The sequence below is a fragment of the Equus asinus genome, chromosome 4 (genome assembly GCF_041296235.1).
Source record: "Equus asinus isolate D_3611 breed Donkey chromosome 4, EquAss-T2T_v2, whole genome shotgun sequence".
Taxonomy (NCBI): domain Eukaryota; kingdom Metazoa; phylum Chordata; class Mammalia; order Perissodactyla; family Equidae; genus Equus; species Equus asinus.
In genome coordinates, this window is record NC_091793.1 from 126367784 (window position 1) to 126383591 (window position 15808).

Here is a 15808-nt window from a genome sequence, read left to right on the forward strand (position 1 = left end):
TGCCAATCTTCCATTTTTTTTTTTTTGCTTGAGAAAGATTAGCCCTCAGCTAACATCTGTGCCCTAGGAAATTCATTTCATCTCTTTCCCTCCCCTCCATTATTTTTCTTCTTCTTTTTCTCTTTCTGGCACAAAATTAAACTGTAATTGGTTCATGACAGATTGTCCTTATTCAGTTTCTTTATAGAACCACCCATTTGTTTGTTGTTCTTATTTATCTGGCTTTAAGCCTGAAGGCTTTCTGTTCTAGTGGTCAGTCAGCTTTCTGTTCTACTCTTCTCCTTTTTCATGATTTGTTGAAATCTCTTTTCTGCTACTGGTTTCCCTCCTATTCTCTTTGCAGTACTGAATTCTTAACTGTTATCATTTTATTAGAGTCTTAGATGGGAGCTTGTGGTCAATTAATGTGTCAAGAGTTCTTTCTGCCTGAGGAACAATTCAGGCCAGCCTTTGTGCCCAACTGTAGTGCCTGGAGCATGGCTGTGATCTGACATGGGTCCTGTCTTTCAGAGCTCCCTTAATAGTTGTTTAATAGTTTTGACACACCTCAGTGCCTCCTTAGACTGGTTATGGTTCCATGTGTGGATGGGGCTATCACATGAGTCAGTCTTACAGTTGGGAATTTTTTTCTCTGATCTGTATTGATATGTGTTGCTACATCTATGCTTACCCATTGATTTTTTTAATTTTCTCTTGAGATAGAATTGCTTAAGGGCTGCTGGTAATCTATCATGGATACCAAAACTTTTGCTGCACCTTCATGTGGTTATTCTTGAGTGGAGGAATGGGGGACTTTGGGAAGCACGTGTTGCTGAGTGGTTCCAGTTCCGTGGGCTATCAGAATGATAAATTGTTGAGTGTCTCTCTAGTGAGAGTGATTGTCTAATTAAATCCTCTCTTCTGTTCATGCATTGTGTTTCTAAATTGCTGTTGTACTTATGTTGCCATCAGCTACCCATCACCATTCCATGCTTTCTGGGCTTGTAAGGAGAGGTGGCCTGTATCAGAGTTTCTTTGACCCCTTCTCATTCCTGGCCCAAAGCAATCTTAAGTTGTTTGCTAACTGCCAGTGGTTGTCCCTTCTCACCCGTTTTCTATCCCTTTTACTTACCTTCAAGTTGTGAAACTTGGCCACTAAAGCCCCTTCGCTGGACTGGGATGGCAGATGCATAGGCCATTGGGAACCTTGGGTGTAGAGAATCTTTATATATCTCTTTCCATTAATGTTGAGGGTCCGTTTTTTATCTACAGGGCCTGCATATGGGAAGAAACTCCTATTTATGGATGGTGGTCTCAGCTGCATCACTGCTGTGGTGGCATTTCTTAGGAGTTTCCCAGTGTTAATTTGTTGTCTTGATGGAGCTCCTCAAGTTTGTTTATTTATTTATTTATTTATTTTTGACATCTGTCTTTTCTTTGATATTTTTCTCTCTGCTTTACTCCATGCAACATTCTGGGTGAATTCCTCAGTACTGCCTGATTTTTATTCCCAAGCTATATTATTTTATGTCCAAGATTCAGAGTTTACTCATTTTCCTATTCTTCTCTTCTAAACTTGATTTATAGCTACTAGTTTTGATTTCTTTATCTTTGAGGGTTTTTTTCCAATGGATGTTATTTTTATTTACTCTTTTAAAAGCATGGTACATATACTAATTTCAAAGTCTTTCTTATATTAGTCTATAATTTCTACTTTCCTGAGAGAATATTCTCTCATTCTGTGGTATTTAATATGCTTTGAAATTTTAATTTGCAGAATCACCTTGAATACAGATTTACTGTTCTTGTTTTACTTTTTTCTTCCCTACGTTCCCTTCCCTCCCCATGGTTCAGCAGATATCATTCTGCTCCCAGTCCCAGTTCAAAACCAGGCATTATATTAGTTATGTATACATATATATTTTAAATTTATATATATAAATATATATATATATATTTATATTAGATATATTTGCATTATAAATACATAAATATATATTTTTATATATTTATATATGTGTTATGTTATATATATTTATATATATTAATGTTATATGTATTTTTTATATATATATAGTCTGCCAAGGTTTTAGAGACCCTTTTTCCTAGCTGACTTGGCTTAGTCTTATTCTTGGTTTGGAGTTGTCTGTGCTCTTTCTTGTGATCCTTGCAAGCAGCTCCAAGCAGTGGTCACAGTATTTTTTTTTTTTTTTTTAAAGATTGTATTTTTTCCTTTTTCTCCCCAAAGCCCCCCAGTACATAGTTGTATATTTTTCGTTGTGGGTCCTTCCAGTTGTGGCACGTGGGACGCCGCCCCAGCGTGGTTTCATGAGCAGTGCCATATCCGCGCCCAGGACTCGAACCAACGAAACACTGGGCCGCCTGCAGCGGAGCGCGGCGAACTTAACCACTCGGCCACGGGGCCAGCCCAGTGGTCACAGTATTTTTAAGCATTTGGAGGAGGGGGCTGTCTCAGTCTCTCATGTCCAATGGAAAGACTGATTTCAATCCCCTGCCTAGTATGAGGTGTTTTCTATCCCTATTTCCATACCAGCATTTAATTTCCAACTGACACAGCTGGTTTATGATCCTAGAGCACATAGAGCTTTTGACTTCAGCCATCACTCCCTGTTAGGTTTTGCATCCATAACATCTTTCTGTTTGTCTTATTTTAAATGGTTAGGTCTTTCAAAATTTTTGTAAAAACTGATTTTATCTATCACTGCAATGTATTTGCGGTTGGGCTGGGGGAGAATAGAGTTTCTGCATGACTTATTCTACTATCCTGAACAGAATTACTTAAATTATTACTTTAGAAACATAACTCCATGGTATTCCAAAAGTTTACTGAAAGAGGAGAAACACTAGCGTTAGGAGACACCAGTCAGAGTTACTTCAACAGAATCAGGGTAGAAGAGGAGATGGGTTTGACAGATTTGGGTAGGTGGCACAGCTCTTTATCGTGATAAAGGAATACAGAGCCTATTGGATAGCAGGCTAGAAGTGGGATGAAGTATCAAGTTTTGAATGTGGTGAGCTTGAGATTTTTGTGACAGTGAGTGAAGAAAGTAAGTATTTGGGGGTGAAAGAAGTAGCATCACTGGTGTATGTGTATAGATGTGAATGAAATTACTCAAAGGGTATAGAGCAAGAAAAAAGGGCCTGATGATGAAACTCAAGGGAATCATCCTCATTTATAGGGGTTAAGCAAAGGGAGGGATATCAGCAAATCAAACTAAAGAGGAAGTATCAGAGAGGAAGCAGAAAGACCAAAAGAGAAGGCTGAAACAGGTTCATGCTTCCCAAAGGAGAGATTGGCATTGGTGTCAGGGTCCGCAGAGAGTCAAACAAAAGGACTGAGTGCCCAATGGAGTTGGTCATTGATGTAGAAGTCAGATTAAAGGAGGTTGAAGATGTAGGGAAGGAGAGAGGGAAGTCCATGATTGAAAAGCAAAAAGAGGGCTAGTATTTGTTTATGTTTTTTCTTTGATTTTTGTTTTGCTGTTGAGGTTGAGGAATACTAGGGTACTCCTTTTAAAGTCTAATTTTTTTATTTTGTTGCACTGATTCGGTCTCTTACATTTTTTGTTCATAAACGAGCCTGATGTTAACTTTTTATAGCATTTTATAAGACTTTGCTGTTTGATTTTACTTTTCCATATAACAAATAATAGTTTGTTCTTTTTTCTTTGAGGAAGATTAGCCCTGAGCTAACTGCTGCCAATCCTCCTCTTTTTGCTGAGGAAGACTGGCCCTGAGCTAGCATCCATGCCCATCTTCCTCCACTTTATATGTGGGACACCTGCCACAGCATTACTTGCCAAGCAGTGCCATGCCTGCACCTGTGATCTGAACCTGAGAACCGTGGGCTGCCGAAGCAGAACATGCGCACTTAACCGTTGCGCCACCGGGCCAGCCCCTATAGTTCGTTCTTAAGGTTATCTCAAGACATTTTTAAAGCTCAGTGTTTGGAAGTAATAGTAATTGTTCAGTGGCCAACCAAAATGGTGTGAAAGGAAAAGACTACCAATATTACCAATTTTTTCTTCATTTTATTCTTCATTCTTACCTATTTGGGGCAGATTTTTTTCCTTTTTTAATTCACAAGCCCAGTAAGTCTTTCAGAGACTAAACAGGTTCTCCCTGATGCTCAGCAGGTGCTTTAAGAGGGGTCTCATGTTACCTGGTAAATTATACAACCATTTATAAATGCTGTGAAGTTTTACAGTTAATTAAGTAGTATCATTTTGTAATGGATTATCCAGCTTTATTTATTTTTTTAAAATTGGCACAATTTGGCACTGTGACAATAATGCACTTAGCGTTCTAAAACTGGTAATGCATCTCCTTAAACACTTATTTTCGAGGGTAGAGATAGCCATAGACATAGGTGGCAGCCTACAGGCTTTGTTGATAAGGAGCCTCATGGTTTCTGCTTAACTAAAAATAGCACCCCCACTGACTCTCTCACTTTTCTAAACCTAAGCTGAAATTTTATCAGTGTTTCTTAACAGGTTTATAACACATCTGGTTCCAGTTGTTTTAGCTAAGAGATTGTAGGCCTTTATTTTAAATAACTTGACCAAGATCACATAGCTAGTAGTGGAGCTAGGATCTAAATCATGTCAGTCTGTCTCTATTCTGTATTCTTAACAGTTCTCTATATTATCTTTAAAGGTAAAAGTAGGAGCATTTCCCAGCCTTCTGTTCCCCTCAATCTCTCTCTTCTCTCTGTTTGTTTTTCCCTACGATCCTTTGTTTTTTCCCTCCTCTTCATGCATTTGTAAAATAGAGAAAGATAGCATAAAAATCATTGGTTTGTCTGTAGAAAAGTTCTCTAGACAAAATGAAGATAAAGTACAACACTGCTATTAGTGTCAAAGAGTAAAAGAGATTTTTTTAACTCAGAAATGAAAACCCAGTCACATTGACTTTATAGCATACTCAGAATAAAGACAGAAACAGCTACTTCTTTGTAGGAAAAGGTGCCTAAAAAGTAAAGGACAAACAGCTGGAGGAAAGTCACAAATAGGAAGAAAGAAATTTTTAAAAGTTCTAAGATAGGGTTGAGCACAGAGAGAGCAGTATTTATGCTGTGTGTCCTATAATGGTAAGGTATATGCCCATTCATGAAGTTTATGAATGCCAATTTTTCCTTAAAATAGAGTTGCAAAAAGAGAGAGGCAGCGAACACCAATTTAACATGCTTCAGTATTTTGTTTAAGGTCAGTGCTCAAAAGAGTAGTCATCAGGAAATAAATGGCTCTTTATATCTTAAAATGAAAAATCCACTTGTTTATTTTTCTGTACCTATTAATGTACTGTATATAGCCAGACCCGTGGAACCACATTTATTGTTGACATTGCATATCAATTCTATAATTATTTATTACAATTATAGATTTATCTAAGTGGATTTCTTCCAAAACATGATGTGGACCACTCTTTCACAAGTCTTTCAACCCCAGAAAGGAGTTTCATCTTTATCAACAATCGACCAGTACACCAAAAAGACATATTAAAGGTAATCTGTTTTAGAAAAAGGTATCACTTGGATCAGAAATAAAAACTAGCTCTGTCATTCGTTAACTTGTTACAAGGACTGTTTCCAAGAATTTGCTCTAAAATGATTTGGAAAAGGAGAAAAAGAGATGCAATAACATTTATTAAGCATTGTGCTAGGTACCTTACATATGATGTCTCTGACTTTTCACAAAAACTGTGATGAGTTGTTATCCTTATTTATAGTGTAAAAACTGAAATGTTACTGACTTTCTTAGAGCACATAGGCAGGAAGTAACAGAGTTTGGGTTGAACCTTGGACTTTCAAACATCTATGATACTATGATCTTTTAACCATGAAGACAGTTGCACTGGATATTTATACATCTTAATGAATACTTGTGCTTCATAAAGGTTCTGGGCCTCTAAATAAGTATTACTATTCAGGTACAGCTTTTTGTAATAAGCAGTTGTATCCACTCAGTTTCTCAGTTAAATATGCTCCGTTTGGTGGTATTTTAAGGATGGCAATACTATCTTTATTTACATGATATTTTTGTTTTTTATTCATTACATATATTTTAGTTAATCCGACATTATTACAATCTGAAGTGCCTAAAGGAATCTACTCGTTTGTATCCCATTTTCTTTCTGAAAATTGATGTACCTACCGCTGATGTGGATGTAAATTTAACACCAGATAAAAGTCAAGTATTATTACAGAATAAGGTAACCTTTTTCAGATGCTTTTTGCATTAATTTATAAAACTATTGCTATTTACAAACTTACACAATCCTAACCGTTTTTGTGTAAAAAAGATTTGCTTATTTATACATTTCTTAAAGTATTTTAAATTTGTGTATTTATTATTTTCATAATTTCCCCTAACATTTGTTAATTTGTATTTTTAGGAATCTATTTTAATTGCTCTTGAAAATCTGTTGACGACTTGTTATGGATCACTACCTAGTACAAATTCTTATGAAAATAATGAAACAGATGTTTCTTCAGCTGACACGGTTGTTAGTAAAACAGCAGAAACAGATGTGCTTTTTAATAAGATGGAATCATCTGGAAATAATTATCCAAATGTTGATACTTTAGCCATTCCTTTTCAAAATGACGTGCATAATGATGAATCTGTAAAAAACACTAATTATTGTTCTGATCCTCAGATACATGTTGATGACCATTATGATGATCATTTTAGTAGTGAAGATTCTAGCATTGATAAGAACACTAGAAATTTATTTCAGGAGATTTCAATGAATAATTCATCATGTGAGGACGCCCAGAAGGAATATAGTGAAACTTGTTATGTAGATTCTGTTAAGCATGCCCAATCACAAAATGGTAGTAAAGGCCATATAAATGAGAGTGGGAAAAATGAAGAAGCAGCAGTTCCTGAGAAGTCTTTGGAAATTTGTGCAGATGACTGGAGCAAGGGAAATGTACTTAAAAATTCAATGGGAGAAAACATTGAACCTGTGAAAATTTTAGTGCCTCAAGAAAGTTCAGCATGTAAAGTGAGTAATAATAATAATCATCCAAGCTCTGAACAAAAGAATCTCAGTGAAGGTGCCTATAACAAAAAATCAAATGTGGTAGATAACAAATCTGGACAGCTTACAGCTTATGATTTAATTAGCAATCGAGTAATCAAGAAACCCATGTCAGCAAGCGCCCTTTTTGTTCAAGATCATCGTGCTCAGCTTCTCACAGAAAATTCTAAGACCAGTTTGGAGGATGCAACAGTACAAATTGAAGAACTGTGGAAGACATTGAGTGAAGAGGAAAAACTGAAGTAAGTTTCCAGAGCTTGCATCAGGCCTGAATGCCCAGCTATTTCCATTCTATATGACTCACTGGGTTAAAAAAAATTTTTTTAACTTCTTATTTATGGAAAAGCAGAATGGAAAATGCCTCTTGGCTTTAGGGCTAGAGTAGTAGCTTTTTTTGGCATCATTTTCTTTCTTAGGAGTTTTCAGTTTTGGAGTTTTGTTTTTTGTTTTGATACAAGCCTTTAACTGCTTTCTCATTTAAGTTTATAATTAAAAGTTTTCCATTCTTATGAAAACTACCGTTTTCTTCTATTTTTTATTTTATGGTAAAGAATCTTTCTATGACAAAACTTTTTCTTTTTTAAGCTTATGCATTAGAACAATTATAACAGTAGGGTTTTTAAGAAATATCTTGACTATTTCCTTTGGTTAATTGGTCTCCAAAATATATAACACAATACAAAAATTGTAACATCATTGCAGATTTAATTTAGTGGTGTTGATGCTGTCCTATTCAGGATAACTCAAGGCTTCCTTCTAAAAGCTTTTATTGGGGCCGGCCCGGTGGCGCAGCGGTTAAGTTCGCACGTTCCGCTTCTCGGCGGCCCGGGGTTCGCTGGTTTGGATCCCAGGTGCGGACATGGCACCACTTGGCACACCATGCTGTGGTAGGCGTCCCACATATAAAGTAGAGGAAGATGGGCACAATGTTAGCTCAGGGCCAGGCTTCCTCAGCAAAAAGAGGAGGACTGGCAGTAGTTAGCTCAGGGCTAATCTTCCTCAAAAAAAATAAATAGAAGCTTTTATTTATTTATTGGCAGCTTTTAAACTATGGTGATGGGTTTTTTTGTAGGTAAATAGATGGTTTAATCTATCTTTGATTAAAATAACTACATATTACTTGTCATCTTTAGATCAGATGATACAAATCAATATTTCAAAATAATGTGATGAATGTTTCTAATTGACTTAGGGCACTTACTATGAATACAAAATACTATGTTTTGAGTGATATAACCCACCAGAAAATGAATGAGTGGAATTAGGCTTCCGGTCACATATTATTATCTAAGACATCTCAATACTATCTCAAACATCTGGAAAAAGTTTAAATGTAACCTATCATCTGGAGTTTATATTTGGTGATAAACTACATAAATATGTGATTGATTTATTTTTCATTTTTTTATTAGCTTGTTCAGTCTTATAAAGACATTATCAATTTAAAATAATAAAGACCTCTATTAACACCAATAAGTAAAACCTCCATAAATTAACTTTTCTCTTCACCTTTTTTTTTTTTGATGGAGATTATTGTGTTTTCTTTTTTCAAACATAAGGAAAAGTAGACAAAACAGTACAATGAACCCATCACCCTATTTAACCAACCATCATCTCATGGTCAGTCTCACTTCATCCCTACCTCCGCTCATTTCACTTTCGCTCTTTCACCATTGTTATTCTGAAGCAAATCCTAGGATAATATCATCTCTTTCATAAATATGTTAGTATGTATCTGTAAAAGATAAAAGTATTCTTATTTTAAATAGAGCTATAATACAATTGTCATAACATTTTTTTTTTGCTGAGGAAGATTTGCCCTGAGCTAATGTCTGTTGCCAGTCTTGCTCTTTTTACTTGAGGAAGATTGTCCCTGAGCTAACATCTGTGCCAGACTTCCTCTGTCTTGTATGTGGGACACTGCCACAGCATGGCTTGATGAGCAGTGTGTAGATCTGCACCTGGTATCCAAACCCGTGAACCCGGGCCGCTGAAGCGGAGTGCACAAACTTAGCTACTACACCACTGGGCTGGCCCTTGTCATAACTTTTTAAAACATGAATTCTTTAATGTTGTCAAATATTCACTGTGTAAATTTCTAATTATTTCATGAATGTCAGATTTTTTTTGAAGTTTGTTTATTTGAATCAGGATGCAAATAAGTTTCACAAATTGTTTGTCTTTAGTTTTATCTAAATGAGACAACTATGCAGTTTCAAGATGAGTACACTTAACTTTTAATACAGCAAGCCCACAAAAGTTGAATTGCAGTGACCAGGGAGGTGATGAATTGAGAGTTGTCTGAGTTCTTGTGGAAGTAGTGACAGTGTAACAGCTTAAGATAGCCATTCCCTTGCAGTCTCACAACAGCAGATATTGTTTCAGTTGTCTTTTGGGGAATGTCAGCATTGTTTCTCGTTGTAGGCCCCAAGGTGTCAGGATTATGGTTAATAGGCCTCATCCAAAACTTTGTTTATTCTCAGGCAGTAAGTATTCTGGAGTCCAAAATTTTCTCTGTCTTATTGCCATAAGGTAGACAAAAGAGGCATCGTTGGTCAACAGCAGACCTCTGAAGCCACACCTGGGTTCTAACCCCAGTTCCTCTCTTTGCTAGCTTTTTGTAAAAATGTGTGGACAGTATCTCCTGGATTGTTGTGAGGATTAAATAAGATATCGTTTGTTATGATTCAGGATAAATGACCAGCACATAGTAAATGATTGCTTATAATGTTAATTAGAGTTTTCAGTCTGAAAAATTTGTCTGTTGTGATTGACATTATTTTTCATTTCCTTAGGAAAGCTTACTATATGTCAAAAATTGCTATATTAGAATCTTCCAGAACTAGGGGTCTTGGGACCATGATTGACTGTGTCCAAAATCATGATTAGTGAGAAGGTATAGCAAAAATTATATCACACTCAAGACTCACACTAACTACCACTTCTCTTCTAGTCTTTATCTTGGGATTCTTTCCATGATCCTAAATTCTACAAGGAGTGCTGAAGGATATGAGAGTAGACTCTTCTTCTACAGATAATCAGTCTTTCCATCCATCCTTCCTTTTTTTCCTGTTCTTCCTGTTTCTTTCCCTTCTGTCTTCCCTCCCTTATTTTTTCCCTCCACTTCCATCTTCCCTTCCCTTATTAATTGACGTCATTCTGTGTACAAGGCCCTATGTACTCTAACTAGTTGCTTCAGATACAGTGATAAATAAAACATACTTCCTCTACTCATAAATGGGGTAGTCTAGTGAGGAAGACACAATTTAAACAAATAGTAATCATAGAATATGATGAATTTTAAAATAAATATAGAAAGTTAGAAAACTTTTAGCAGTTGGGCTTAATCTCATTTATGGGGCAGGAAATACTTCCCTGAATGGAAATCAATCAGAAAAGTGTAGGGAATTTTTTAGGTAAGGGAACAGCATGTAAGAAGTCCCAGAAGCTAGAAGGAAAATGATGTTATTGAGGAAATAAAAAATGCCCTCTGACAGGAACAAAATATAGGGGAGTGTGGTAAAGAAAGATGGGGGAAGGTAGGCCATGGAATGTTCTGTAATCTGTAACAAAGAGTTTGAGTAACAGCTAGGATCAGGGTTTTCTGCTGACAGCTTGGACAGACTTTGGGGTAGAGAGGACTTTCATTTTTTTAGTTCTTCCTTTCTGGATTTTTTTTTCCCTCTCCTTTCCTCTAGTGGATTAAAAACCAGATTTAGGGTATTTGCTGTGCCACTGGGGTCGTAGTGAATTGATGTTAGCTTTAACAGTAGCTATGAACATATTTCTACTTAAAATAACTAAGAGTGATATTGTAATTATTGAAATGGTATGTAAAGTTTATAATTACATGTAATCTTTAGTCACAAAAACATCATTTGAATTGATCACTGGTCAAATCAGAATATTTTCCATTCAAGTTACTAAATCCCTTAATGACAGTAAATCAAAGGTAGCAGCTGTTTTTACTTAACATATACTTACTGTTCCTTTGGACATAACTTTTTATATTTACCAAGGAACTAATTAAATTGACTTCTGGAGTAAATCAAAAGATTAGTGCCATATGTGAAAATTAACACATTATAATTAATTATTAAACGGTGACCTTCATCTTGAACTTATTTTCCACTGTCAGGGAAAAATCTTGAATTTGAATGTCCAAGAGCTAAAAAATACTTATTTATAGAACCCATTGAAAGTAAACTGTATTGAAAGTCATGTGTTTTATATAGCTAATCCAGAAGTCCAGATTCTAAGTAGAAATGGGAGAAAATAATGTAAAAAATTATGAATATGCTATAAGTAACCAAAAGAGGCATTTTTCATCTACTTTACAATGAAACAAGGTCTTTTTTACATTCTCATTCAAGAAACATTTCTTTATTCAACAAGCATGTACTGAGTACAAACTACATGCAATGATCTCTCGTCTCTTAGTCTCACTTTTAATCTTTAATACAGTTCTCCAAACAATATCATTTTTATTTCTTAACACATCTATTCAAATTTCTCCTTAACAATGTTATATGTGTATTACCTGCAAGAGAATTCAACCAGTTTCTTGAGTTTAAGACTAGAAATAATAGTAATTCTCTCGTCTCAAATTTAAAACTGCATTTAAAAAAATTTAACAAGATTGCTTGAATAATTATCAACCCTTAGTCAATCGTGTGCCCCATTCATTTTAAGATATGTTTCACTATTGAAAATAGTGATAGCACACATTTATCACTATTTTAGTATGTGCCAAGCACTATTCTAAGTACTTGATGCATTTTAGCTCATTTTATTCCTCCCATCAAAACTATGAAATAGATATAGACTACCCATATATTACAGATGAGCATATGAGGCACAGAAAAATTAAATAATATATGAAGGTTTACAGAGCTACTAAGTGGCAGGACCAGGCCAGTCATTCTCTCCAGGGTCTGTGCTCTTAACCACTACACTTTGCTGAGCACATAATAGTTTTCAATTCTGGGTCTACATTAGAATCACCCATGGAGCTCTTTAAAAACAATACTGCCCAACCTGGACCTAGGCCTGGAGAATTAGAAGCTCAGAGGGGAAGACCTAGGCATCTCAACTTTTTAGAAAAGAGTTGATATAAATACTATGCTGGACTGTCTTTGGCCCTAGAAGTTTCATTTTACTGCTGTTATTATTATTATTTTGTTTTTTGTTTTGAGGAAGATTAGCCCTGAGCTAACATCTGCTGCCAATCCTCCTCTTTTTGCTGAGGAAGACTGGCCCTGAGCTAACATCCGTGTCCATCTTCCTCTACTTTATATGTGGGACGCCTACCACAGCATGGCTTGCCAAGCTGTGCCATGTCCGCACCCGGGATCCAAACCCGCGAGCCCTGGGCCACTGAAGCAGAACGTGTGAACTTAACGGCTGCACCATTCAGCCGGCCCCATTACTCCTATTATTAACCAAAAAGAAAAGACTTCAACTTTTACCCAGTATAATTTTAAAACATCCATTATCTTGTTCCTTTGAAATTGAATTGAATTAGATGGTTTGGATATGTTCAGTTTATTTGAATTTATTTTTTCTTTGATGACTCGAAAGAAATAGCAAATGAAAAAATTAACATTTAGCTATGAAACCATTATAAGTTTAATTATATAATTTTTATTTTGCATGTTATAGTGATTTTAATTTTACTTGTATCTAATTAGTAAGTGGAGTACTAATGTATGTAAATTTTCTTTTGTAGTACTCAGGGAATTGTTTATTCCATGTTGATGTTACAGCAAATGTATAAGGATCTCTTCAGATCTGGAATTGACTCTTTATTTTATTGAATTATTTCTTTGTATTTTTTTTTTTAGTGCCTGTGCCTTCAACACTTTCTTAAAATAGGTTTTTAAAATGGTTTTTGAAATTAGTTTTTAAAATGGTTTTTAGAATAGGGTAAAATTTAGCTACTGTGAAATGCAGAGGTCTTAACCATATATATAGTTCAGTGCATTTTCATATGTTTACACCCATATAACTACCATCTCCCCCAAAATGTAGAGCATTTCCATCACCCTGGCAAGCTCGCTTATGCCATCTACCAGCCAATCTCCATACACAGCCACTATTTTGATTTCCATGACACTAGCTTGATTTTGCCAATTCTTGGACTTCATATCTATAAAATCATATGATACTTATGCCTTTTATGTCTAGTTTCTTCAACAAAATATTTTTGTGATTTTCTTCCATGTTTGTTGAGTGTATCTGTATAGTTCATTCTTTTTAATCAATGAGTAATACTCAATTGTATAAATATACCTCAGTTTGTTCATTCAGTCTCCAGTTGATGGACATTTGGGTTGTTTCCAGTTTGGGACTATTGTGAATAAACCTGTGTTATTTAGTTTTCAAATATTTGGGGTTTTTACAGATACCTTATTGTTGTCAATTTCTAATTAATTTTGTCATGGACAGGCAAAATACCGTGTTAGATTCCAGTCTTCTGAAATTTATTGAGAATTGAGTCTGGCATATGGTCTATCTTGATGAATGTTCCATGTACATCTAAAAAGAATCTGAATTCTGCAGTTGTTAGATGTAGTAGTGTTCTAAAATGTCAGTTGAGTCAAAGTAGTTGATAGTATCGCTAAAATCTTCTAAAGCTTTACTGATTTTTATTTTTTGGTCTAGTTCTGTCAGTTACTGAGGGAGGGTTATTAAAGTCTGCAACTATGATTCTGGATTTATTTCTACATTTAGATCTGTAAGTTTTGCTTCATATAATTTGAAGCTCTCTCATTAGGTGCATACATGTTTGTAATTGTTACACCCTCCTAATGGCCCCTTTTGTCATTATGAAATTTCCTTCTTTATCTGTGGTATTGTTTCTTATTTTGAAATTTACTTTATTATTATTGCTGCTCTGACTTTTTTTTTTTTTATTAATGTTATGATAGATTACAACCTTGTGAGATTTCAGTTGTACATTTTTGTTAGTCATGTTGTGGGTACACCACTTCCCCCTCTGTGCCCTCCCCCCACCCCCCCTTTTCCCTGGTAACCACCGATCAGATCTCCTTATCAATATACTAACTTCCACCTATGAGTGGAGTCATATAGAGTTCGTCTTTCTCTGACTGGCTTATTTCGCTTAACATAATACCCTCGAGGTCCATCCACGTTGTTGTGAATGGGCCAATTTTGTCTTTTTTTATGGCTGAGTAGTATTCCATTGTGTATATATACCACATCTTCTTTATCCAATCATCAGTTTCTGGGCATGTAGGCTGGTTCCACGTCTTGGCTATTGTAAATAATGCTGCGATGAACATAGGGGTGCAACGGACTCTTGAGATTTCTGATATCAGGTTCTTAGGATAGATACCCAGTAATGGGATGGCTGGGTCATAGGGTATTTCTATTTTTAACTTTTTGAGAAATCTCCATACTGTTTTCCATAGTGGCTGTACCAGTTTGCATTCCCACCAACAGTGTATGAGGGTTCCTTTTTCTCCACAACCTCTCCAACATTTGTCACTCTTGGTTTTGGATGTTTTTGCCAATCTAACGGGTGTAAGGTGATATCTTAGTGTAGTTTTGATTTGCATTTCCCTGATGATTAGCGATGATGAACATCTTTTCATGTGTCTATTGGCCATATTCATATCTTCTTTTGAGAAATGTCTGTTCATGTCCTCTGCCCATTTTTTGATCGGGTTGTTTGTTTTTTTGTTGTTAAGCAGTGTGAGTTCTTTGTATATTATGGAGATTAACCCTTTGTCAGATAAGTGGCTTGTAAATATTTTTTCCCAATTAGTGAGCTGTTTTTTTGTTTCAATCCTGTTTTCCCTTGCCTTGAAGAAGCTCTTTAGTCTGATGAAGTCCCATTTGTTTATTCTTTCTATTGTTTCCCTCAACTGAGGAGTTACAGTGTCCGAAAAGATTCTTTTGAAACTGATGTCAAAGAGTGTACTGCCTATATTCTCTTCCAAAAGACTTATTGTCTCAGGCCTAATCTTTAGGTCTTTGATCCATTTTGAGTTTATTTTGGTGTGTGGTGAAAAAGAATGGTCAATTTTCAATCTTTTGCATGTGGCTGTCCAGTTTTCCCAGCACCATTTGTTGAAGAGACTTTCTTTTCTCCATTGTAGGCCCTCTGCTCCTTTGTCGAAGATTAGCTGTCCATAGATGTGTGGTTTTATCTCTGGGCTTTCAATTCTGTTCCATTGATCTGTGGACCTGTTTTTGTACCAGTACCATGCTGTTTTGATCACTGTAGCTTTGTAGTATGTTTTGAAATCGGGGATTGTGATTCCGCCGGCTTTGTTTTTCTTGCTCAGGATTGCTTTAGCAATTAGCGGTCTTTTGTTGCCCCATATGAATTTTAGGATTGTTTGTTCAATATCTGTGAAGAATGTTCTTGGGATTCTGATTGGGATAGCATTGAATCTGTATATTGCTTTAGGTAGTATGGACATTTTAACTATGTTTATTCTTCCAATCCATGTGCAAGGAATGTCTTTCCATCTCTTTATGTCATCGTCAATTTCTTTCAAGAAAGTCTTGTAGTTTTCATTGTATAGATCCTTCACTTCCTTGGTTAAGTTTATCCCAAGGTATTTTATTCTTTTCGTTGTGATTGTGAATGGGATTGAGTTCTTGAGTTCTTTTTCTGTTAGTTCATTGTTAGTGTATAGACATGCTACTGATTTATGCACGTTAATTTTATACCCTGCTACTTTGCTGTAGTTGTTGATTATTTCTAACAGTTTTTCTGTGGATTCTTTGGGGT

General features: G+C 35.7%; 1 protein-coding gene across 17 annotated transcripts in view; it reads left to right on the plus strand.

Moving 5' to 3' along the window:
- PMS1 (PMS1 homolog 1, mismatch repair system component) overlaps positions 1-15808 on the plus strand; it is an 84009-nt gene that overhangs the window by 49448 nt on the left and 18753 nt on the right. For 12 of the 17 annotated variants that reach the window (XR_011502925.1, XR_006526745.2, XR_011502928.1 and 9 more), the window contains 3 exons: positions 5381-5503; positions 6067-6210; positions 6394-7286. The exons of 3 other annotated variants lie outside the window; for them this stretch is intronic. Coding sequence is in view for 8 of the 14 variants with exons in the window: in XM_070508234.1 (XP_070364335.1) it covers positions 5381-5503; positions 6067-6210; positions 6394-7286 (1160 nt within the window). In the remaining 6 variants the exon portion in view is untranslated. Of the gene's footprint in view, positions 1-1251; positions 1374-5380; positions 5504-6066; positions 6211-6393; positions 7287-15808 lie in introns of those variants that run through there. 2 more of the 17 variants (XR_011502934.1, XM_070508240.1) reach the window with 2 other exon arrangements.